General features: G+C 40.8%; 4 protein-coding genes and 1 non-coding gene across 8 annotated transcripts; 1 reads left to right on the top strand and 4 right to left on the bottom strand.

The window, feature by feature from the left end:
• Positions 1–937: 937 nt before the first annotated feature.
• On the bottom strand, positions 938–5,748 carry LOC135629533 (myosin-binding protein 7-like). 2 transcript variants are annotated; one of them, XM_065137040.1, is made up of 3 exons: positions 4,152–5,748; positions 1,307–1,353; positions 938–1,210 (listed from the first exon to the last, which is right to left on the bottom strand). In XM_065137040.1, the coding sequence occupies exons 1-3, from the start codon at positions 5,436–5,438 to the stop codon at positions 1,111–1,113; spliced, it is 1,434 nt and encodes a 477-aa protein (XP_064993112.1). In that variant the 5' UTR covers positions 5,439–5,748; the 3' UTR covers positions 938–1,110. The 2 variants fall into 2 exon arrangements, with proteins under 2 accessions (XP_064993112.1, XP_064993113.1); XM_065137041.1 differs by having other exon boundaries at positions 938–1,207.
• Positions 5,749–7,222: 1,474 nt separating this feature from the next.
• LOC135628343 (ammonium transporter 2 member 5-like) lies at positions 7,223–8,820 on the bottom strand. The gene is made up of 3 exons (XM_065134963.1): positions 8,180–8,820; positions 7,817–8,102; positions 7,223–7,746 (listed from the first exon to the last, which is right to left on the bottom strand). Exons 1-3 carry the CDS (start codon positions 8,768–8,770, stop codon positions 7,223–7,225), a joined length of 1,401 nt encoding a protein of 466 aa, XP_064991035.1. The 5' UTR covers positions 8,771–8,820.
• An 839-nt stretch (positions 8,821–9,659) lies between these two features.
• LOC135629532 (protein NUCLEAR FUSION DEFECTIVE 4-like) lies at positions 9,660–11,686 on the bottom strand. Its single transcript, XM_065137039.1, has 2 exons — positions 11,334–11,686; positions 9,660–11,202 (listed from the first exon to the last, which is right to left on the bottom strand). The coding sequence occupies exons 1-2, from the start codon at positions 11,667–11,669 to the stop codon at positions 9,781–9,783; spliced, it is 1,758 nt and encodes a 585-aa protein (XP_064993111.1). The 5' UTR covers positions 11,670–11,686; the 3' UTR covers positions 9,660–9,780.
• Positions 11,687–15,519: 3,833 nt separating this feature from the next.
• LOC103986097 (probable NAD(P)H dehydrogenase (quinone) FQR1-like 2) lies at positions 15,520–18,752 on the top strand. 3 transcript variants are annotated; one of them, XM_009404001.3, is made up of 3 exons: positions 15,520–15,676; positions 16,194–16,821; positions 18,395–18,752. In XM_009404001.3, exons 2-3 carry the CDS (start codon positions 16,277–16,279, stop codon positions 18,621–18,623), a joined length of 774 nt encoding a protein of 257 aa, XP_009402276.2. In that variant the 5' UTR covers positions 15,520–15,676; positions 16,194–16,276; the 3' UTR covers positions 18,624–18,752. The 3 variants fall into 3 exon arrangements, with proteins under 3 accessions (XP_009402276.2, XP_009402260.2, XP_009402268.2); XM_009403985.3 differs by having other exon boundaries at positions 15,527–15,676; positions 16,072–16,821; XM_009403993.3 differs by having other exon boundaries at positions 15,529–15,676; positions 16,075–16,821.
• A 5,281-nt stretch (positions 18,753–24,033) lies between these two features.
• LOC135630085 (U5 spliceosomal RNA) lies at positions 24,034–24,148 on the bottom strand. Its single transcript, XR_010493611.1, has one exon. It is a non-coding gene; the product is annotated as a U5 spliceosomal RNA (small nuclear RNA).
• Between the last annotated feature and the right edge of the window lie 397 nt (positions 24,149–24,545).

Genomic DNA, 24,545 nt, shown 5'->3' with positions numbered 1-24,545 from the left:
TATTATTAAATCCTATATATGAGTTGAGATAAACCCATATTTCATGATTTTGATGCTTCCAAATGAATGCAAAACAATACCATGTAATTTAAAGATAGCTCTTAAATAGTAAAGTCTTGGAGGATATACCATATTGTTACATCCAATGGATGGCAGAATTCATGAGTGTGATAAGAAGAACCAAAGCAAGACAGAAATAAGAAAATATAATGTTTCCAAATTACGAGTTATAAATCAAGCAAGTCAAGAACTTTCATTCAAACTTGCAAACCATTGATGATTACAGATGGAATTCCAACTGATGCATAGCCTTGTTAAAGATCTGTGTCATCAACCCATTGTACTACAAGAAAAAAAGAAACATGGCATATTTATCATGATTCCCTTGAACTAAGACTGTTCTATAGCCAGCCAGTGCTATAGCATGAACTTGGTGTATTTCTAATACAAGAACAGTGATAATAATACAACAATGCTCAAATATTTGACAAAGAAAAATACTTGAACGAATTTATAAGAACCAGATAAATCCAACATGCATTTTGCACACAAAGCAAGTCTCAATTTGCCCGTGAAAGATTATAGCAATCCATATAGAAGTAGGAAGTTTACAGGAAACTTTAAAGAGTTCATTTGGACACCAAATACTTGTTTTAGGCTTTCATCATCTTCCTTAACTCTGTAACAAGTCCTCAAGAAATATTCAAAGCGAACAATCGACCATGCCAGGGTTGTGGAGGATAACAATATTCTCATTTTACGGCCTTCCTGCATTGCTATATTACCAGGGTCTAATTGTTTCAACCACAAAGGAGGGCATTAGCAGACAAATAATTAAGAGACAATGCGGATATACAATTCAGTATATCACTCTCAACAGAATACTAAATCAAAGACACACAACTAACCCAGTAAAACTGCAAACAATCTGAAGACATGCAGAAAAACAACAAAGAATAAAATGAGATTTTAAGCCAATATTACATTAAAGTAGATGAAAGAATAGATTTGGGAATAGAAACCCAAGATCCAAATCCATATGGGAATCACACATTTAGCTCATTATGCTCTAGAAAAACTGCTTGGCGTCAGAATTAGATGATGTGACTCCTATGTTCTTGTGAGAAACCTCCGGTGCCTCACACGGGGCGACTTGTCCAGAAGCAACAACAAGCCAACATTGCTTGCCGACAACCCAAAAGTATACCTGCTAAGATAACAAGCAACACTTTGCCATGATACATGTTACATAAATAAAAAAGAAAAGGAAAAAATCACTACATTAAACTGAAAAGTAAAGACTTACTTGACCCGAGATGATTTCTTTCTCCAGAAAACAAATGAGACGACACTCTGGGGAAAAAACAAAAATCAGGAAGAAAATATAAGAAAAAAGAAACAGTAGATTATATTGATAGAAATGGCATAGTAAATATTAAATAAGTCAGTGATACAGTGACTTCCTTTACCTTAATGATGGCTTACACATATTGAGACATCTAGGGTTTTGAATAAAAAGAGTATGTGAAATTAGAATATGGAACTAATATTAGATTATCAACTTTACAAACAATGTCCCCCAATAGTAAGGTCATACATGCATATTTGAAAAAAATATATTTCCAGACTTCTTCAGTGAATGCTAACAAGAGACTTAGCTTAATAATAGAAGGCATAAACACAGCAATCATGTCATAAGAGATATTGCCCTCAGGATAGCACTATGCAACCTAGTCGCCTAGTCAAATAGCATGTCCATTAAAGAGTCAGTAACGAGAGAAGATTCTGCAAAGTGTCATAGTGTTACCTTCCTTCTTAGGACAAAGATAAAATAGTTGCACAGTTTGAGGTCCACAATGACAACATTAGAGAAAAAAGAAACCTTGCTACATCAAAATTAGTGGCTATTCAGAGGGCCAATTTGCACGGTGAATGATGATAAAGGTGGACATTCATCACACAAAGAGATAACAAGACGACGTGGGGGATTAATGTCCACCATTGCCAGTGAAAGTTGATCAAGTACGCCTTTGGTACTACATAATGCCCAAGATATTCATATTCCAACTCGAAGCATAAACAACAAATTGGCCTAGACAAAAAGAGATCAAAACTTTGCTTGTTCATCAGTACATCATGATTCATGAAAGAGGTTGATTATAAAACATGTTAAAGAAAACAACAATAGAAGGTTGGCACCAAATCTCCTAAGCTAGATGAGTCTATTTTGTGATAGCACCATACAGTCCAAAAAGTCCATACATGTGGTATCCAATTAAGTTTCACATTGACAGTGGAAGAATGCTTGAGTTGGTCTACAGAACTAGATGAGTCTATTATTGCTACCTTGGCCTTAAGGTTTTTGAACTAATAGTTATAGTTCGGGCTCATGAAGTTAATGGATTAAATTATCACATCAAATCATATCATAACAAAACATACCAAAATAGACTTAGTATTGGACATGGACAACCTGCAGATGAAACAACCACCAGGTAGAGCTACCAGGCCCTATGTGCATCATACTAAAGTTTGATTATGGGTTATGTTATATTCATGACAAGAACATTAAGCCTTAAAAGAGGAGGAAATTGTGATATCCTAGTTTAGTCCTACATTGGAAGTGAGAGAAGGATTGAGTTGGTTTATAGAACTAAATAGGTTTACTATTATTAACTCGAGCATAAACAACTTAAGCCCACCATTCAAGCTCATCAAATTAATGAGACAATTATTCCATCAAGTCGAGTCATAATACAAAAAACTTGGCATAAAATCTTAGAAGAATCACATCAATAATCACCATTGGAAGTGATAGAGATTCTTTTGGCTATGAAATGGGCCTTCAGCTAGTTGGATGAAGAGACAAATATAACGATTCTTGTCATACCAAAAAGACTCATGTACAAATGATATGATATATTTGATATATTTCTGAGCATACACGAACTTCCACTAAGTGATATTTTAGAGAGAAAGAATAGTGAAAAATGAAAAAAATTCTATTAGGTGATTCACCATACTTGCTATCTGAAGGCTTATGCTACAACTACTTGCTTGAGGAGCTATTAGGTCCCTAGAAACATTACAAAAGCTTTGTTCACTTTCATGATTCTGGATCTTTCAGATACACTAGACACTTCATATATAGAACATAACTGAAACAAAAGAAGGTCAAACATAATGAATGCACCTGGAGTCAAGAAATGCTTCCAAAGAACTATTATACCCCTTAATTGCAAACAACTTATCAGTTATCATCAACAAAGATTTAATAACATATATCATTTAGCTGTTCAAATCAAAATAAGACTACAATTATTTCCATGGCTATTCTATATATTAGTGTGATTGTAACATTCATTCAGGAAAGATACACAAAGCATTATTATATTTTTGTTTTCCTCCATTACTTCAAAATTTACTTCTTCTAATCTAAAAATAGCATTAAACTCCAATGACTTTCCAAATTGTTCTCAGGTCAATGACAGATAGCAATAGCTTCAGTATTACATAAGAAGAGTGATATCAAATGAATTTTCATTTCTTAAATATACTACACTTGACGAAGGAAAAATAACACAAAGTAAACATCCCATTATCAAAGAATGCAAATATCATGCAAAATTAACTAACTGATCGAACTACTTACAATTAACTAAAGAGTATTGCAAAACCTGCATTGGGCTGCATTATGGACAAAACAAACCCTTGAACTTCAGAATTTTGTATGACAAAACATGTAAGTCCACTTAAGTTTAGATTTCTTCCAATTTTCAAGAAAATTTTGAAATTGCTTCATTGTTCAATGAACCTCTAACTGGACAGAGACAAACAAATTAAAGCTTCCTACAAGCAACTACCCTTGTAGGTTTAAAGACCTTCTCCCGATCAAAAGTATTTTATCAAATCAATGATGGAGAATTTATCACTTATGCTACTAGTGGCTCAATACTTGCATGTTGAGATGCATCTCTCTTGAGGGTTTTGCAAACTTACACATATAGGGTGTCTGCAAATTAACACACATTAAACGAAGCCTGACGAGTGCACAACACAAGAATCTTATCTACCAGGTACTTATCATTGACTTGAAGTTATACAAGTGACTAAAATTATCATCATGAAGTAATTGGCAGATAAATCTTTACCTTGATCATCGACATGATTGAAATCCTCTTGGGAGGAGATGGTTTCTTGATGAAGCTCCTTTCTTGTGTCGCTTCCTTCTGCATTTGTTGAGCAATCTCTTTCAACAGCACCATCTGAGCCTTATCGGTACCCACAGAAATTAATGTCTGCCTCATTGACTCCCTATCAGCCTCAAGTGCTTGTAGCCTTGTATGAAGCTTCCTTATCTCTGTTTCCCTAGCCTCACCCCCCAAATTTCTCCTGTTCTGAAGTTCCCTTGGGGTGCTAACATAATCCTCGCTTGCCCCATGCACTGCATCCACAGTGTATATTCTGTCACACATATCATCCCTTCCACCATAATCCGATGCACCATCCATCACCGCTGGAAACTCCTCCCCGTTATTGAAATTCAGACCTGAACAGCAGCTGCCATAGGAGAAACTCCTGAGATCCCTTGAACCACTGCGTGGTGACTGCCCTACCACGACTCCCTTATCCATGACATTGGAAAAGCTGCTGCTTGGCATCCGCTCAAGCTGAAAGATGCGCTGCTCAAGCTTCTGCAGGTGCTCGCGTGGGGTCTCCCCGGAAGGATAGTTATCGAGTTCAACACCAGCATCACCACGGCACCTCAATGGGGGATAGTCGTCAGGTAGGAGGTCGAAATGGGGAACGGCACAGGCGGTCGTGGCGGTATCAGGGGTCTGCGGCTCGGAAGGGGGTGCATCGCCGTGGATGTCAATGCCGTAGCTGAGGAGACGGTGACGATATGCCTGGACCTCGAAGGAGAGGGCTTGCACGGCCTGATCGCGCTTGAAGAGGAGGTCCTCGAGGACGGCGATTTCCTGCTGGTCGTGGGTCATCTTCTCCTCCGCGAAGCGCTTGAACTGGCGAACCTCCATCTGGGCCTCGGCCTTCTCGTGCTGGAGCCGGAGGATCATCGACATGGTCTCCGTGGCAGCGGAGGCCGCGGCACTCCGCTCCTCCTCCAGCTCCGCTTGGAGCTTCTGGATCGACTGCTGGTGGCTGACGAGGGTCTCGCGGAGGGCGGCCGCTTCGTTCTCGATCTCCACGCGTGCGACGCGGGCCACGGCGCCAATCTCCTCCGTGACGCGCGAGATCGAGCGGGCCCCAGCTGCCCTGCTGTCCAGCTTCCGCCTCACAGACCGGCGCCAGGAGGCGGAGCGAACGGAAGCATGACCGCAGTAGAGGCAAGAGCAGGCGAATGTTCCACCCACGGTGTCCTCGCCTCCTCCTCCGCCTCCGCACGAGAAGGCCGATGCCGTAGGTTCCTCGGAATCCATGGATTCCGACAGACCATTGAGGCGAGCACACAAATGGGTATCTCCCGCGCCTCCCCTTGGAATTCACGGGCCCCACCGAACGCCCCCCTCCTTCCCCACCTCCGATTCTGATCAGCTACGGCGGCGGCCGGGGAGGAGACGAGGCGAAAGGTGAGGAATGCAAGCGGGGGATGCGGAATCGAAGTGCTTCTCGGTCCGGAAAGGTAGGGTTTGCTGTCGAATTGAGCGCCGCGCCAGACGAGATGAGAAAAGAGGGGCTTCGAAGAAGCTTTCGAGACCCCAAACAAATCGCCAAATCCTTCGTTTCTTTCTTCTTCTTCTTTATAGGATGTATATTTTATCATATATAATAAATTAAATTGCAATTAATTTCTTTCTCAATTCCGACGAACCCGTTCGGCTAATTAATCTGCGAAGAATCTACTCAAACGCTCACCCGCTCAGCACGTGCTATCGAAGTGGGACAAAAACCGTGGGTCCCACGAGCAAAATTGAACGGTGTGAAAGGGGTAGGTGGGATAGGGGAGATTTTTGTCTTCAAACTTGACGCGGCAGCCTCATTTAACGTTGGTTTGGTCTAATTAATTTATCTAGTTAAATTATTGCCAAATATGATTAGGAGCTCTGACTGGTGGGCCCAACACACCCTTCTCGCTGACGTCATTCGTTTGGGATCACGAAATTTGATTACACAATAATACTTTATATTTTATAAACAAATGAACGATTTCTCAAAAAAAATCCTTATATTTTATTTTTCTTTATTTATTGTTCATATAATTTTTTAAAAAAATAATTAATAAATTATAATATATATCATTGATTCTCTTGATATTTATCAATATAGAATTATTCTTTCATTGTCATAAAGTTATACCTATCTATAACATTGACCATAAAGTTTCATTAAAATCGGACTAATTATTTTTTTTATAATTAATTATTATTAATATTTTTTAATTTATATAATTTAAAAAAAATTATAAGAATCTCTATACTTACGAAATATTTAACTATGTTTTTCCACGCTGTCAACTCTACTAATAAAAAGTTTATATGTACTTAGTGATAAATTGAAGTGAAGTAGAGTGAGTGTATACTTAGTGATAAATCCTATGATATTTTCAAAAATAAAGTCAATAATGTGAGAAAAAATAAAATTAAATATTTTTATAAATATAAATATAAATATCCTAATATATTTTTTGAAAATATAGATAATAAAATACTAAAAATAACTAATTATATAGAATAATTTATAATAAACCTATTGAAATCCAATAAATGTTTTAGGGGATATATTTCATCTAATAAATCTCCGTAAATATCTTAGTGATTGAATAAACACACTTTTCATACTAGAGAAAATCTAAAGCAACTGGATTTGAGTTAATTAAAAAGAGAATTTTGTTTCCTATATTTATTGTATTTTCATATAATAAACTATATTTTTAATTATAAAATATAAATATAAATCTACCCTTTATTATTGATTCTCGTGATTATTCGTGGGTCAAAAAATCTTATTCCATATGGAAAAAATTTAGAATGGCATGTCAGAGTAAACAATAAAACTTGTTATTTACTCTCTCACAAGAAGAATTTACTGATGGCATGAGAGGAATCAAATAATTCATGAAGAAATATAAAATCTGTTACAGTCCCCAAGCAAAATTATTAAGGGAGATTCATACGGCAATTATGGGTCTGTGCTTAAACCTGATCGAATCGCTCCAATTACATAATGTGTACAATATGTAGAGCCGTGCACCGTGTTTTGCTCCTCATGCCATCTCCTCTGCCTTCGCAGAGGCGAAGTTCTCGTACCCATGAATCGACTTCTCGTACGTCTCGCCGTCGCCCCACACCGCGTAGGCGTCCTCGCCGTGGATGGCGTCGTCTCCCACCTGCAACTCCTCCTCGCTAAGTCGAAGCGGGACGACCACCTTGATCAGCAAGCATATGACGCTGGTGATGACGACGTTGAGCGCAATGATGAATCCAATGCCGGCGAATTGCATGCCAATTTGACGCAGTCCTGCGGTGGCGCGGCCCATTTTGATGGCGTAGGCGAGGCCGACGTAACTGGGATTGTCGCCGAAGAAGAGGCGGTTCAGTCTTGGGTCGGCCAAGATTCCGGTGAGGATGCCGCCCAAGCTGCCGGCAATGCCGTGGGTGTGGAAGACGGCGAGCGTGTCGTCGACCTTCTTCAGGAATTGGATCTTCCTGTGGAGCACCATCATGGTAAACCAGGGAATGCTTCCTGACAGGACGCCCATGATGATGGCTGCCCAAGGCTGCACCAGCCCTGTTCTCCAAACAAATACGTCGATGGTAGGCACAATGTTTGTAGTTCGATGGTATGAATCTGGATTTACCTGCGGCAGGAGTGATGCAAACGAGGCCGGTGATCATTCCCTGGACGGCGCCGATGACTGACGGCTTCGAGAAGTAGAACATGTCGAGGAAGAGCCAGACGAGGAGGCTGGTGGCGGTGCAGAGATGAGTGTTGACGATGGCGATAGATGCGGCGAGGTTGGCCGCGTAGGGAGCGCCACCGTTGAAACCAGTCCACCCCAGCCAGAGCAGTCCCGCTCCGGTCAGCGTTAGCAGGATGTTGTTGGGCGGAAACCTCTCCCTGTCCTTCGCCACTCTCGGCCCGACCTGCAACAGATGAAGAACGTTGGTGCACATACTACAACGACGACGGCACATCAATTAGATATGCTCTCTGTTCATACCCAATAAGCGGCGGTGAGTCCGGCGATCCCGGAGGAGAGATGGATGACGTAGCCGCCGGCAAAGTCCATGACGCCGGCCTTGAACAGGAACCCGTTCGGGCTCCAGAGGCTGAACGCGCCGATCGTGTACGAGAAGGTGAGCCACAGCGGCACGAACAGCATCCACGCTTTAAAGTTCATCCGGCCGAGCAGCGAGCCGGCGATCAGTATGGGCGTGATGGCGGCGAAGACGAACTGAAAGTAGACCAGCGTGGCGTTGGGGTAGAGCCCGGCGAAGCCCTGGGCCAGGAGGAACTTCTGCTCGAGGACGTTGGCGTCGGGACGGCCCCAGAAGGGGAGGAGCGGCTCCCCGAAGGCCATGCGGAAGCCCCAGATGCACCAGCAGATTAAGACGGCGGCGAAGGCGTAGAGCGCCATGAAGGCCGAGTTGACCGCCCACTTCTTCTTCACGATGCTGCCATAGAGGATCACCAGGCCCGGAACGCTCTGAAGCCCGACGAGCGTGGCGGCGGTCAGCTGCCACGAGTTGTCCCCCTTGTTGAGCCACTCCGGCGCGCCCTCGCTCGGCAGAAGGCTCGATGGGAGCGACATCTCGATCTCCCCTCCCTCTGTAAGCTCTTCCTTACGACGACAGAGGAGATAACCGCAGCGAGCCCCACGGCGAAACCACACAGAATCAGCATTTATAGGATCAGATACAATGCTGGGTTGGATCCTCCGCCCACAACTCCCGGCATCAAGTCCACAGATACACGCATGATTCGAAGAATCAAGGGTGATAACGGCAATTGCATGATTAGTTTGAAATTAAAAATACATTGAATCCTACGTGATTTGGTTTCGCAACCGCAACTCCAGCCTATATACGGTATCGCGGAATTCGAGGAGAACCGGCAATTTTTGGGTGGGCGTAGGAAGAAGCAGCACGGAATATATATATGATAAGGAGGGTTTCTAGCCGTTCATCAGCTGTGACTTCTGATCTCCATCGTCTGTTTGAAAAGATCTAATTAAAATTCTACGAATATTTTTATTGAAAATTAACAGAGTGAAAAATTGCAATGAGAGAAACCGAATCTTAAGATTCTTCACTGGAAATTCTGAAGAATCGGTCTGCTGCAGAACGGGAGATTCGCAAACTTAACATTGAGTCAAGCGTTGACCTTGCAATGCTGTCAAATTTCCTTTTCCTGTTAGTACGATGAGTATGAGTCGGCTGTATCTAATCGGAGAAGGACGTTAGAGGAGATTCCTTTTGGAATCCTCCGAGATTCGATTCGTCGTAATTGGAGATATATTTTTGTTCTTTTAATGTGGCTTGAAAAGGAAACAACCGACCAGTTTTAGTAGTCACATTATGAATTGCCAGCTAGTCGGTTATGTTACTACCCTCCTATAATTCCCCATCAAAAAAAGATATATTAAAGGCTAAGTAAAATATTAGAAGATGCTAAGCTTAACCGGTAAAGATCATATCGAATCACCATAAGATCCCAAACATGATCATATCTCGGATTAAGATACATCATGTTTACTTCACAGAAGAAGTAGGAAGAAGAACCACAGTAGTGGCTTTCATCGATCTCTCTTCTGGGAGATGGCTATGTGCGAGCGCGCCCGTAAAGGTTGAGGTACACACTTGTGGTCCTGTAAACGAGGACGAGGCTCAAGATGACTGCTATGACGCAAAGCCCCGACATGATCAGTGAACTGAGGAAGAAACAGATGGTCCCTGTGCATTTTAATGGTTCATCCACGCCGAGCAGAGCACCTCGCAACGAGTTGATGTTTCCTTGAGCTTGTTTCGCTGCTTCGTCGTCGTAAATTACGCTGGTAATGAGGCCAGAGAAGATCAATGAACCTGCAGGATTAGCCACCGTCAGGAAATTGTAGAGGGCTCCAAAGTTCTTCAACCCGAACAGCTCTGATGCAGCAGCAGGAACTATGGCCCAGTGAGCTCCATATCCAAGTCCGATCAACAAGGTTCCAACGTACATCGTTCCAGGCCAGGCCATGGCGAAGAACAGGTGCCCGATCGCCATCACAGCCTGGAAGCAAGCCAACGCCACCGGCCTTGGATACGCACGGTCCCTCACGATGAGCTCGGATAAATAGCCTCCGCCTACTCGACCAAGAAAGTTCCAAATGCTGATCATGGAGACAAAAATGTGAGCCTCGTCATAGCCCAAAGACTCGCTCATCTGACCAAGGTTGTCGATGACCGTCAACCCAGAGCCCGATCCGAGGAGAAGAGAGAGGAACATGAGCCAAAAGTCTGCCTTTATCAGCGCCTGCATCAGGGTGAAGTCCTCCCCCCTGCGAGGGCCTCTCCTCTTCTTCACCCTGACTGCTCCGTCTGCAGCGGCTTGGAGCAGCTTCGCTTGCAGGTGAGCGATCCGCTTCTGCCTTTCTGATGCAGGGAGCAGGTCAACGTCCGTGGGCTTCTCATCCTCCACCTCACTGAGAATGACCTCACTCTGTTCTGCAGATTGACTCGTCTCTTCTGCCTGTGAAGGTTCGGGCAACAGAGGCTCTTGAACAGGAGAAACCACATCGAGATGGAAGGTGAGCAGCAAGGGAAGGACGACCGGAGCCAACAAGAGCAATAGAAGCAGCAGCGTGAGCACGACGATGACGGTGTGGCCGAGGTCAACCAGGTCTTCCAGGAGCATGACGCCCATCAAGTACGCGGCCAGGAGCAAGCAAACGCTGTAGACGAACATGAAGCTGGATTGATCCGAGGGCCTCACTTGCCGGTGGCCGCCGACGGGCCTGACGATAAACAACAAGGCGATGACCACCATGGATGGCCCGACGGCGACCACGAAGAGCAAAGCGGCATGGTCGGGCGTATGTATCATTGCAAAGATCTGGGTCAAGATCGCACCACTGAGACCAGCAAAGCCTTTCAAGATGCCCACGACAGGGCCTCTGCTCTTGGGGAAGTTCTGCACGCAGGAAACCAGCGCAGCTGTGTTGAAGTAGGTCTCTCCATTCGTCGCCACAAATATAAGAACACACATCTGCGCACGAGGCAGAGAAAGATCAAAGAAGGTCACTTGTAGAACAGTAAAAGTCGTGATTAGAATTGATATCACGAACTTAAAACCATACGGCTAATTCCAAACGATCGATCCATAGGAAGTCCACTCACCACCCACAGCGGCATCCGTGGGGTTCTTCCCGTCACGACGAGCCAAACCCAGCCGTATCCCACGAAATTCTGCAGCACTCCGACCAACAGCGCCGCCCAGAGCGGGAGGATCTCGCAGAGGGTTCCGGCGAGGAAGCCGATGCTATCGCCCAGATCTTTGGCGACTCCGAGCCTCGCGATCTGGCGCTGGTTGTAGCCCAAGGAACTCTTGATGACCGGCGACAGGCTGCCGAAGAGGTACCCGGTCCCTGCGACCGCCTGCACCCACATTGCGGCCACGAAAACCAGCCATCTGTTGTGCAGCAAGGACCGGAGTCTCCCTCGTAACCCACTCATCTCTTCCGGACCGAGTCAAGACCTCTATCTGGTTCTGCCAACTTCTTGGGAGCTCCACTAGGAATGAAATCTAAGGACCTCTTGTGCTTCCTTTACGCCGGAAGAAGATGAAATCTTGATTCGAGAAACCAAAAGAAAACACCAAATAGGCGCGATTTTAATCGGATTTTGAGAAAACAAAAAGTGGAATGAAAAGGTAAATGAATGAAATTTAAAAGCTCGATGTTGATGTCATTCTCTCACATTTATACAAGGAAGGAGGCAATAACATTTCTACAAGTTATAATTGCATTTTATATTTGCAAAAATTCAAAAAAATATTAGTTCTTTCTTAACATGTCATTCTGAGGGTGGTGGTAAATTATTGATATGATCATCATTCTTGGTATATTCTGAAAATGGTAATAAATATTTAGATTTGATACAATATTTCTTGATATCGTCACGTATTATTGTGTTATTGAATAGTATACAAATGAATTATCATAGTAATTCTATCATATGATAGTCAATCTCAAATTTTTTTATTCATAAAAAATAAGATTAAACAAAGGTTTTTAATCTTATCATATGGACAATTCACTCTTATCCTACGAGGTCGCACTAATGATGCTATAAGGATAGTCATGAGCTATTGACTCTTCTACAGGTGGAACATTGATTAGGACATTTAGTCTCACGTTGGTTGAAGAGTAGGAGAACAGGAAATCTATGTGTCCGTAGGGTCATCCTTACCCTTAATGGTTTTTTTTTGAGGCTCGAAAGAATAGAAATGGGTAATTCTTTGGAAGCTTATGGATAGGAAGAATCGAGACAAATAGTTTTCCCATCCTCATATGCATTTCTCTTGTTGTTCTTTGTCAAGGACACAAATGCCAAGCTCAGCTCATGTGAGCTCCTTTAGGCAATGGCCATCCTTTTGCTTACCTCTAAGCTCAATTACCATGTTTATGTTTGACTCATTCGTCAGTCGTTTATATTTACAAAGTAATTGCGATGGCTAGCATTTGTCATTGTGTCTATATAAGGTTTGACCTTCAAGTTTCCTGTGAATTCTAATGGCTTCTTTCTTCTCTTTAGGTTCTTTTGTTTTCTGCTACCTTTAATGAAACTGCCAAGGCATTTGTGTCAAGTGTAGTTAAACATGGGAATGAAATATTTGTAAAGAGAGAGGAACTGACACTGGAATAGGTAAAGCAATGTAAGGTCCAATGTCCAGATGAACTTGCACAAGTCCAAGTGATACAGTTTGTCTACTTCTAACATGTTCTTTTGCATTGTTTCTTCTTCATGTTTACTTGCCTGCCCTCAGATGATTCAAGAGCCTGTTTTTGAAATATCTTATGAGATTATTGATGCTGCTCTACATTTTCTGCAGCTTATCCTATTTTTTATTATCAATTTTAATTTCATAAACTTATTCATGATATTCAAAGGTTCGAAATACATACGATTCGATACCGACGATATTTAATCTTTGCATACATGGAATATGGCATACGGACTTGTATTTTTTTTTTTTGAAAACTTGATAAATACTGATGCATGCTAATTTGACTCAAACTCGGTATTAGTCAGGATAATACAAACCTGATATATGAAATTATAAAAATTAGTTTAATTTTTTGAAGTACAAATAATTGTGGTGATAAAATCAGTTTTTTTTTTTTACATTTTTCATTACCTAGTTCTACTTTTCTTTTGTGAATTTAGTAATTTGGTTATTAAATCATGGGTTTGTAAAAAATTGCTTCTTTAGATAATTTCAAGATACTTCCATTTCATCATTAGCACAACAATGCCATCAAGGCCATTTTTTTATGGTTTTATGTGGAAATTATAGAGAGAGAATGAAACATAGGTGGAATGGTGGATACTCTTAGATACTGTATCAAGAAATGAAATTCTATGGAGAGTTTGCTGCTCTAATGATCATTGTGTGATGAGTCTAATGAAACATAGTTCTTCTGCTAATGATCACTGTTGCTATTACACCTTGTTGGAAAAGAGTCTATTTTTCTCTTATAGACTAATTGGGTGCCACACTAAAAGCTGTTATCTAATTGGTTGGAGCATTAAAGGTCCACAGTGGGATGTGAGCAGTATTCTGGCATCACCGACGTGACTACGGAGGATCGAGGTTGACACGGCACACAGCGTCGACGTGCCACCTCGGGGTCAAACAAGATGATCACCTATCCCGTGCTGACCTGAGTCATGCAAGATAGCGTCGTATAGCACAGAACCACTTCAAAAAGCTTAGAGCTATGTTGCGCGACACAAATCCATGTTGCTCGATCGGTGCTCATGTGGGAAGCATAGGTTGATCGCTCCAGAAGTCGATCGTGTATGATCGACCCTCGCTCGCAGGTATAAAAAACCGACCCCTTAACCGATACCAAGAGGTACTCAATTTTTTCTTATTTCACTCAACACTAACTTAAGTTTCAAAATGGTTAAGTCAAAAATTTTTTCTCTCGACCTCAATGTATGTAGGAGCTTTGAGACAAAGAAGTAAGTCACATGCGAAGGGAGAAGATTGCGCTTGAGAGATGAGACTCAAACTCAACTTGACCTCCTACCGCATGCTTTCACCACCCAAGCATTTATGTGGGCAATCTTGTACATCTGGGGTGGACCAAACTATCTTGACATCTCGACCACGACATAAAGATTCATCGACAAATGCAAATTCTAATGTTTTAGAATGAGAAATAAGAGGGAGAGGCATTTGTGTAAAGATTATATGAAAAGGTATTCAAGAAAACATAATTATAAAGGAGTATAAATACTAAGATTTCAAGGGATATATATTATTCAACTTGGTGTATTCGAGGTCAGTTTGTCCGATGATAATTCTCACCGTTTCATGTGTTTCAGATCATATTTCTTAGTAGAAAATCACTAGCAATATCAGTTGGTATGCTTTTAGACTTTTTTTTTTTTTGGGTTAAACATGAATGTGAATGTTAATTTGCAATGTTGTTTAGTTCTTGTTAAGCTGATTTGATGAGTTCATCGCTCGCTTTGTGATAACTTATATTTGTCAGAAATAAAACTTAAGTTATCTTAATTATTTGGACCGACCAATAATCAGTTAATTTTTTTCAAATAATTATTTATGATAAATTTTACTAGTATATGAGTTATGTTTTGTTCATATGATTATATTTAAATATTTCAAAGTTACATAGCCAAAATACGAAAGATTGATTATTGATTGAATTATATAATTAATCTATTAAGATTATTATATATTGATATTATTTTGTGTATATTATTTAAATTATAATATAATGAATTTTTAAGGAGTTATTAAATTTATTGAACGTCATAATTATGGTTTGGAATATGTAATATTTGTCATGTGAGTTGATTATGAATTAATATATATGTAAATTAATTATGAATTGATTTATATAATAATTATTTTATGGAAATTATTTTTTTTTTGTTTTGGCTTTGCATTCTTATAGAAAACATAATATGTTGTGTCATTTTCCCGATTTGAGTGTTGAAAACACGATTTAGGATAAGTATAGGGTTCTTCTATTTATGCTATGCGTATTACCGTAAATAATATATATTGCAAAGGATAAATAATTAAGATGAGATTTGAATCTAAGATTTTATAATAATTACCTGTAAAAACTAAGATTTTTAGAATTTTAATTTATACAAAAAATCTAAAAATTCCGAATTCGACGCGATCAGCAATTACTGCAGCCGGAAAGATTGAAGATTAGGCTAACGTGTCATCTATTAAGTGGCCAATTACCCTGTTTCGTACGCGTTTTGTAGTAGCGATCCTTCGACGGTGGTAAGTGGCACAGTATCTCGTTGTCGAATCTTCTGGAAGGTCCACATGACAGCGCAGCGATGCGAGGAGCTCGAACATCCTACTAGTTTTACTTGTCCCCGTTCGAAGGCCGACGGGAGTCCAACGCGAGTCGGATCTCGGAACGCCGCAGGAGATCGCGGGAACTCCTCTCCATGGAAATCTTAGGGTAAGAATCTTACCACGACGCCGTGCCATCTTTATTGTTCTCGTCGTTTTCCAAATCAATTGTGGTCGGTATCAGTGTGATTTGATGCCGTTTTCGAACGATTTGAATGCTCTTTTTCTCAATTTATTTCTCGTCCCGATTAAGAAGGATTTGATTCGATTGGGTTCCACGAAGCTGAAGGTCTCCTAAGAAAAAAAATCTCCTTTTACGAAGATTTCGGAGGAATCGGTTTCCGCTGTCGCTCGAGGTGGGGTTCTCTTTCCCCGTCGAGAGCTGAATTGAATTGATTCACGGAATATTTGTCTCAATCGGAAAGATTTGCGAGCTTTTTTCCTTTCCTGTGAAGATTTGAGATTCTTTGTTGGGTTATTGATCTGTAGATTACCCTTTTTTAGCAGTGCTGAAGCAAATTGATTGCTACGGATCGAAATCCGTAAAACATTTTAGAAAGTTAGGGTTTTGATCAATACCTTTGGCGAGGAAGAGAATTCTTATTCTTTGAAGGATTTCTCCCCAGTTTGGACTAATTTGGGTGTTCGGAAGAAGTAATCGTACGAAGGAAGTGGAGTTCTGCTGCTACTAACAAGAGATTGGGAATAAATGGGGAAAGGAGGAGGTTGCTTTCCGAGCAAGAAGAAGCAGCCAACGGTTGCCTCTGATCAGGCCGTCACCATTGCGGAGAGGAATGCTCCCCTTCCCACCGAGGAGAAGATTGAAGGCAGCGAAGAGGTCGTGGAACCTGCCGGGCCACCGGTGGTCGAGACCAAGGTCAAGATCTTCATCGTATTCTACTCCATGTACGGCCACGTCGAGGCCCTAGCAAAGCAGATGAAGAAGGGCGTCGACGGCACTGATGGTGTAGAGGGTGTCCTGTATCGTGTTGCAGAGACACTCCCATCGGACGTCTTGGAGAAGATGTACGCTCCACCGAAGGATCCGTCAATTCCAGAGATATCGGCTGCGGAGCTGGTTGAAGCGGACGGGATACTGTTCGGGTTTCCGACGAGGTATGGGTGCATGGCGGCTCAGATGAAGGCATTCTTTGATTCTACAGGGCAGTTATGGAGAGAACAGAAGCTTGCAGGGAAACCTGCCGGGTTCTTTGTGAGCACTGGGACTCAAGGTGGAGGGCAAGAAACTACCGCGTAAGACCATCTCTGCCATTTTTCTTTCTGTTTCACCTTAATGTTATTCAATATGTGATAACCTATCTTCTTCATCGAATGGATGCTTGCAGTTTACTTGGCCTATGTTGAATTAATTCTATGCTGGTATTTTATGATGGATAACTCAGCATGAATCTATTTTCTTTATTTTTTCATTTGCTGTTATTGGCTGAAAGATAAATGTTTTCAAGTAGAGGTGCGAGAAAAGGACTGGAGCAAAGAATTCCCTATAAACAGGAGAAATACGATTTCGAGAATTATAGGACTTTTACTAACTTGAGGGAAAGTACTTTTACACCGAAATAGTTGGATCAAGGGTTCTTTGTGGTTGTGTTGGTGGTGTTGTAGGTTAGGACTGTTACTTGGTGAGATCACTGCAATCTCTGTTCTTCTGGCATTGTTCATACATAATTATTTATTTTTATTAGAAATGCCTACCTTCACCTATGAGGAAATATAGTGATTTGAAAGTTAACCATCTTAATCTTTTGTGCATTCAGGTTCATCAATGCACTGTTTATGAATTGCTATATAACCTGTTGAATGAAGAAGGTATTTTATCCTGTGATTTGTTGTATATAGGGTCACTTTTTTAATCTTCTTTTTGTCTACTATCTTCAAATCCAAGATTATTCTCTTACGTCACTGACACCACAAAGAGGGAGAAAAGAGTGCATGAGCTTTCGACTGTTCAACCTACTTACTAGTGGTTGTAGGTAGCTGTTTCTATAAATTTTAAAATGTCAAGCTTCATCTAGCAGATAAAGCAGTCACATTTTTGTTTGTAGTTGCAGACTGCCAAGAAAAGAAATACACTACACTTGGTAAGACCGACTTAGAAAAAGATAGTATTGAATTTGGCGAGCCCATTTAACAATTAAAAGAGTTGTTTTTTGGTTGAAACTAACTATATATTTAAACAAATAATAGCATGATTTCAGTAACCAAGAAATGTTCTTTTTAACTATGCATGCTCAATATTTTCCTTTAATGAGATATGCTGAGAAATATTCTTTGTATCTGGATTTTCCCAATTCCTTTCGTATATTAATTTCAGTCTTGTGCAGCTTTTTTACTTGCTTCAGGAAGCTTTGGTGATAAATAGTTCTTAATTACTGCACAAAAGGTTGATATGGCAATATGATTCTAGATGTCATTTTTCCTTTTGGTACCTGCACCTAAAATTCTTTGTTGTATCGACTAGATATTTCTATCTGATTTCTTTCACTAGTTAATCTTGAAAATTATTTTGTGTCAATGGTTAATAAGTTCTTGTCATCTTTACATATATAATGCAAATGACCAGGAAGGATGTAAACCAAAAGATTTCTCTTTTTTTCTACATGTTATATATCTTCATTGTTACAAGGAACTTAATATTTCAACAAGACAAAAGTTTAAATCACATACAGTTTAAATCTTCATTGACAAGGAACTTAATGCAGAAGCTTAATCTGCTCTGGCCCTCACAGCGGCTTTTAAATGAACTTACTACTTTCTTCTCTTTTCTAGAAGCTTGGTTAGATTAATGTCTATTATTTTACTTCTGTAGTTGGACTGCACTCACCCAATTAACCCATCATGGCATGCTCTTCGTTCCTATCGGATATACCTTTGGAGCTGGAATGTTCAAGATGGATGAAATTAGAGGTGGATCTCCATATGGTGCTGGTGTTTTTGCTGGAGACGGAACGAGACAGCCTAGTGAAGCTGAGCTTTCTCTTGCTGAGTACCAGGGCAAATATATGGCTTCGATAGTCAAGAAGCTGGTGCATACATGATTTATGTGCTCATAGTTTCTATTACCTGATTGCATATTTCCTCATTGTCCCATTCTAAGACCTTTGTTGTGCTATATTTTTCTGCTATTTCTTTTTATTCATAAAATAAACTCTGCTACTTTGTTTTTTCTTCTGGTGTCAATTGTTTGCTTCTGTTCTGTATGCGATTATTGTTTGTGTCCCAAAAAATGTCATATATTTGACATAATAAGCTTCTGACATCTTTCCTTTCCATATGCATGTTTTCTTGGGGCATGTTTTTTTTGCAATAAAAGAAATATATTAAGATGTTAACGTTCTCCAGTATGTCCCATGACACAAGATATTATTTTCTTGGGGCATGTTATTATTTCATATGCTATGCAAGTAGTTCTCAAGTGCTAAAACAGCTTAAAGTCAAAATTGGAGTAGCAAAAAACATTTGCTTCCTATTTGCCTGTCATTATCCTCATCACATATTGTATTGATTGAGAGAGTCTTGAATGCAGAAAAAGTAGTTGAATCATGGAATTAATTCGATCATTCCATTCATTTGTAGTCTTTTCTTTTTCGTAATAATTTGAGGAGAGTGTCAGATCCACATGTTGCCAATTTTCTCTGATTAGGTTTTGTTGGAATTGGTAGGCAAATTATTGAAACAAGCCAATTTTCTTCTGTCGCAATAATTTAGTTATTTGGAGAAATATAGTCGTGTTTCTATTTCCAAATCATCTCTGTCATACAAAAACATTCTAGAATTTTGGAATCAAGTTAAGTCAATATTTATTGAGATAGTAAGTGTAGTTTTTAGATGCCTTATTGTAGTAAAGACAGGAAACGAGGATTAGAATTTGGAGAAGGAAAAGGAGGCGTGTTATATGAATGAAGAGGATGAAAGAGGGAAGCGTGCGAGGAGGCAATGCCTGAGAGAGGGACGAGTTAGGATGGGAAGGATACGATGATCTAATTGTGATTTGCAATTTAGCTTGCAAGTGCGACAGAAATGTTACATTTTAACACATTGTCATAAGTTGAATTGCATGTATAAAGTGAGATATGTATATGGTCTATGGACGGGTCAGATCGACCGAACAGATCCGTGTCCCGCAATCGAATCTTTGTACTTTTTTGCCTCAATTGACTAAAGCCCCCTTACAAACACACAGCGAATGCAGCAGACATTTTTCTTAAACCCTATGCTCGCACTCCCGCGTTCGATCCCCTAAAGCCCGATGGCCGGCAGAGAGGGATCTCCGCCCAGTTCGCAGGCAGCGTACCTCAGCGGCGGGAATGCGGCCTCCGAGTGGCAGCGGTGGCAGGCAACGGGGAGGTGGTTACGACGAAGGCTTTCCCGTCGAAGTTGTAGGCACGGTTGTGAAAAGAATCGGCACTAAGAAGGGGGGGGGGGGGGGGTGTGAATTATTACAGCGGAAAGCTTACGTCGGTTCCAAAAACTTCGTTTCGATTAAATCCGTTTCCAACGAAAAATCGTTTCATAAAAATAATAACTTCCAAAAACTTCGTTTCGATTAAATCCGTTTCCGACAAAAAATCGTTTCATAAAAATAATAACTTTGAAAGTGTAGGGAAGAGAGTAGACATAGTAAAACAAGTAAGGAGGTTTACAGTAAAGATTAATTGCACAAATAGAAATGTAAACCAGAGAACATGCCAATTTTATAGTGGTTTGGTTATTGTGACCTATATACATTTCGTCAATTCCTCTTCCGTCGAGGCCACTGGCATCCACTATCGATCTTCCTTTAATAGACGAAGATCAACCTCCTTCTTACACCCCTTTTATCCTTTTACCCGGTTTAGGAGACAACTATGACAAGCACTCACTCCTCTTTTAAACTATTCTAACACTTAGAATTTTGAAGAGGAGGATTCTCACAAGAGATTACAACAGCGTTTTTTCCTTTTTAAATTCTCCGTGCTTATGTATCTTAACTAGGGATGAGAGAAGTATTTATAGGCCTCAAGTTGATTCAAACTTGGAGCCTAAAAACATCTCATCCTGGCTTTCTTGGGTTCAAGCGGTACCACCGCCAGTGTCAGTCTGACACTGATACTGCACTGGGCGGTACCATCGCTTGGCATTGGGCCACTGGGCGGTACCATCGCCTGACACAGTCTTGAAGACTGTGTCACGACGGTGCCACTTCTTAGGTCATTGTTTGAGCCTTTCATTGGGTCTAACACAATCCTTACATGGGCCCAACTGACCCATAATTGGGTTGGCCCAATTCCAATCCCAATTACGTGCTAACTATGAAATCTAAGACATTTCCTAAGCTAAACAAGTATGTAAGCCTAGTTTCTTCTCGTGATCTTCCGGCGAACTTCTGACGATCTCTCGGTAATGTTCCAGTGGACTCCCGGCAAGCTCCTGGACTTTATGACGATCTTCTTGGTGAGTTCCGACGAGCTTTTCTGGCAAGCTCCGAGAATTCTCGGCTGGTTCCTGCAGAACTTCCGATGAACATCTGGACTTCCGACGAACTCTCGAACTCCCAACAAAATCGCGTTCTTGACTCCGGGACTTCATTTTGCTTTATGTCTTGCTATCGTAGTTAATCATGCACATGTAAAACACACTTCGACCTAGACAATTATTACTAAGCTTGAATCATGTTGTTCGGTATGTCATTGGTCCATCGACGCTTCGTCCGATTCTTCCACGCATCGTCCTCTCTTGCGGCCTATTGCCTAATCGGCCAGTTGACTCCGCAACTCCGATATCCTTGGCACAATATCCGCTCTTCTTGGCCCGATGCCTAAATCCATGGCCCGAAGCCTTCTGTCGATACGTCGACCGATCCTACGGCCCGATGTTCAATCTTCTGACATGTTCCTCTGGCCCAACATGATTCTTCTTGCTTTAATTGTCTCATCTTGATCGAAGCATCCCGCGTCACTAAATACGCAGATCAAATCATAAACACTTATCAATTGGTTTCATCATCAAAATCCGAGATTCAACAAAGGGAACGAAGCTCGCGAATGGAAGATACCTTACTTAAATGCCCCGATATACTTGCAGAACTAGACTCAGATTGGGAAGGTCGATGAGATCTTTGGTCCCATAAACGAAGCTGTAAGCCCTTTTGTGCAATTCGACGGGTCATTTTGTTAGTTCTGCATTTTGCTTCTTCAGTTTGATAGTCACTTCTCTATTGTTCAGTATTTTTGGATCAAAATGTTGGAGGGGATAATTGCGACTTGGTACTTACCCGGCGACAAGTTATATATCGACTCTGCAAAGCTGTTGCCATTGACACGTTTTCTCCCAAAGCCAATGTATGACAACTCTTCTCTTTTCTCCTTTTGTTGCTTACTGACCACCACTTTGTTATCTCAGCATGATAATGTTGCAATGATTTCATGGTATGCTGCATTTCATGAATTAAACATTGAATTTTATTTTATTGTTTAGCATGCCAAAGCATGCTTCCCTTCCTACATAATTAGCTGGACTGACATCCTTCTGTCATCAGGGCGGTTAGGTGATTTTTTTGTTGTTGTTTTCATATACCACTTTGATTTTTCCCCATGTGTTCACCGTGAAGAGAGTGCAGGTGTGTCGAGTGATCTTTTGTGAAGAAACCTAATGTTTCTTGACTTGTATCCACATTTAAAGACACAAAGTTACAGAACAAGTTTCCTGTTTGAGAAAGAGTTGCAAGTAATGAGGTGAGGCGTTGAAATGAGTAGAAACTGAAGAAAGTTTTATGAGGGAACTTCACTTGGTTCTTATGTTCGCCCCATCCTGATTCGGTCTAGCTTAAGAAAAGGAAGAGGATGCCGGACCTTCTTTTGGGAGCAGGAAGGTGAGTCGTCGCGTTGACTCGAATGATCTAGCCAGTGCCAGTACAAGCACTCGACACTGTACGATACTCCTCTTCTCATCCAGAACAGATCCATAAGGAATCTCATCAGTAAGTGGAATAGGCTTGTGATTTATCCAATCGCCCCGATCTTTCCAATGATGATGATCATCCCATTTACCTACTTAGTGTTTAGTACTTCTATTTCCAATTTCTTAGTAATAGAGTTGCTCGTTCATATAATCATATTTATTACTTCACTATCAGCTCTGGTCATATAATCATATTTATTACTTCACTAGCTGCTCTGTTCATATAATCTCATATTTATTATTTGACTATCACTATCAGCTCTGCTCTGATAGTAGGAATCAGATAGCAATTGTCAAGACATCCAAAGCCGCTGGCTCCAGTGCATTGAATCAAATCATGGGTTGGGGGACAAAGATCATTTCGGAAATATATGCAGACATTAGGTACCGGTGGTGTGAAGGTAGATTGAGTGATTTGTAATAGTTGCAATAGTGTATGTGTGAAATTTGTCGACGTATATATATGTTTCTCTTTTCAGTGTTGTTATCGATTTTATAGGTACCATTATGTCGAATAGTGATTGACTCTACTTTTAAATTTGCTATGAGGAGTTTAGAGATCAAAGATGGGCCAGCATTCTCGAGGTAGCTCCTTATGCAATTTGACATTGCTGATGACAATTAGCTTCCTATACGGAGTTTTTACACTTTGTAGTTGTTATGCATTATTAGTAATTGCGTAATAGCACATGTACAGAAGTTTGTATTTGTTAATCTTATCCAAATTATCGTTTTTGGTATAATACAAGTGTGTTTGAAAAATCAACATCCGTAAGACTATAAAATTTGTTGGATACCTTGATGTTCCCAAACAAGTCGACTGATACTGTAACACCCATGATTAGTCCCACATCGAAAGCGGGCAAGATTAAGATTGACTTATAAAGGTCTGATGAGTGTACTATTATCAACTTCAGCTTAAACATTTTGGTCAGTGGTTTAGACCAAACGAAGTTAATAGGTCAATTAGCTCATCAGATCCAGGTCTTAATAGATACTTTTTGTTTGACTTGGAAGATTACACTAAACCATATTGTGGTGGGATTCACTGTTCATTTCTTTTATGATTCAAAGCCAGACATAGCCTAGTTGGATCATTTGTGCATCCTAAAGGGTATGTTAAAATATATGTAATATAAACACCTAATATATTTCATCCTCTATGGTTCTAGTAGTTGTTGATCCGATGAAAGTAATCATCCTATTGGTATAGTAATTGGTATAGTAATTGTCATAGTCATGAAGTTGGTAATTGCAAGGAATTGGCAACAAGCTGCTGCTAGAGGTGGTAGTGATCATGCCACCTGAAAGTTTGAGAGAACATGCCAATGGTCAACAGAGTAACAGTTGACCGATATCATCTTTTATTAGTAGAACAATTTATGTTGAGAACTATAATGATACCTACACTTTTATACATTTTATCCAAAATGAATGAACTTTTAATCATACATTTTATCTTTTACTTCTTGGATGTAAAAGATATCTTTATTAGATTTGGTGGGTCCCCTCTTACGATAAGGAAACCCTACAAAAATTAGCGTATGCTGCTATAAGTGGCGGGCACACGGTATTCTTTAGTAAAAGGCGAAAGAATAGTTCGCTCTGTGCTCGCCACGCAGCTGCGTGATCTCCAACTCCCCGAAGCCCCTCATATGAACCACTAGCGAAAGCGAAATCACCGGCAATCAGTCGATGTGGGACTATTCTTCCCACTACACCAAGTCTCTCACTGGTTATACGGTAGGATTTGCAATTAATATGGATCAATGGTATTGCATGAACCCGTGTTTGGAGCACTACCGGCCTCTAAACTCGGATTACCCCTCTGTGGTGTCAATTTGGCCTTTAGATGATGTTATTTGTTGTCGCAAAAGACGCGAACACTTGGAAACATATTATGACGCACGGTGTTGAGAACCCCCTTCCTGCTATTATCCACGTCCAACAACATAAAGATATTACCGCCCACCCGACACGCGACGCAAGCAATCGCGCACTGACGCGTGTCCTTCTCACCA

The sequence above is a fragment of the Musa acuminata genome, chromosome BXJ3-1, assembly GCF_036884655.1.
Source record: "Musa acuminata AAA Group cultivar baxijiao chromosome BXJ3-1, Cavendish_Baxijiao_AAA, whole genome shotgun sequence".
In the NCBI taxonomy this organism is placed as follows: Eukaryota; Viridiplantae; Streptophyta; class Magnoliopsida; order Zingiberales; family Musaceae; genus Musa; species Musa acuminata.
Note: the sequence above shows the minus strand (reverse complement) of the source record. Positions and strands in the feature narration are given on the sequence as shown.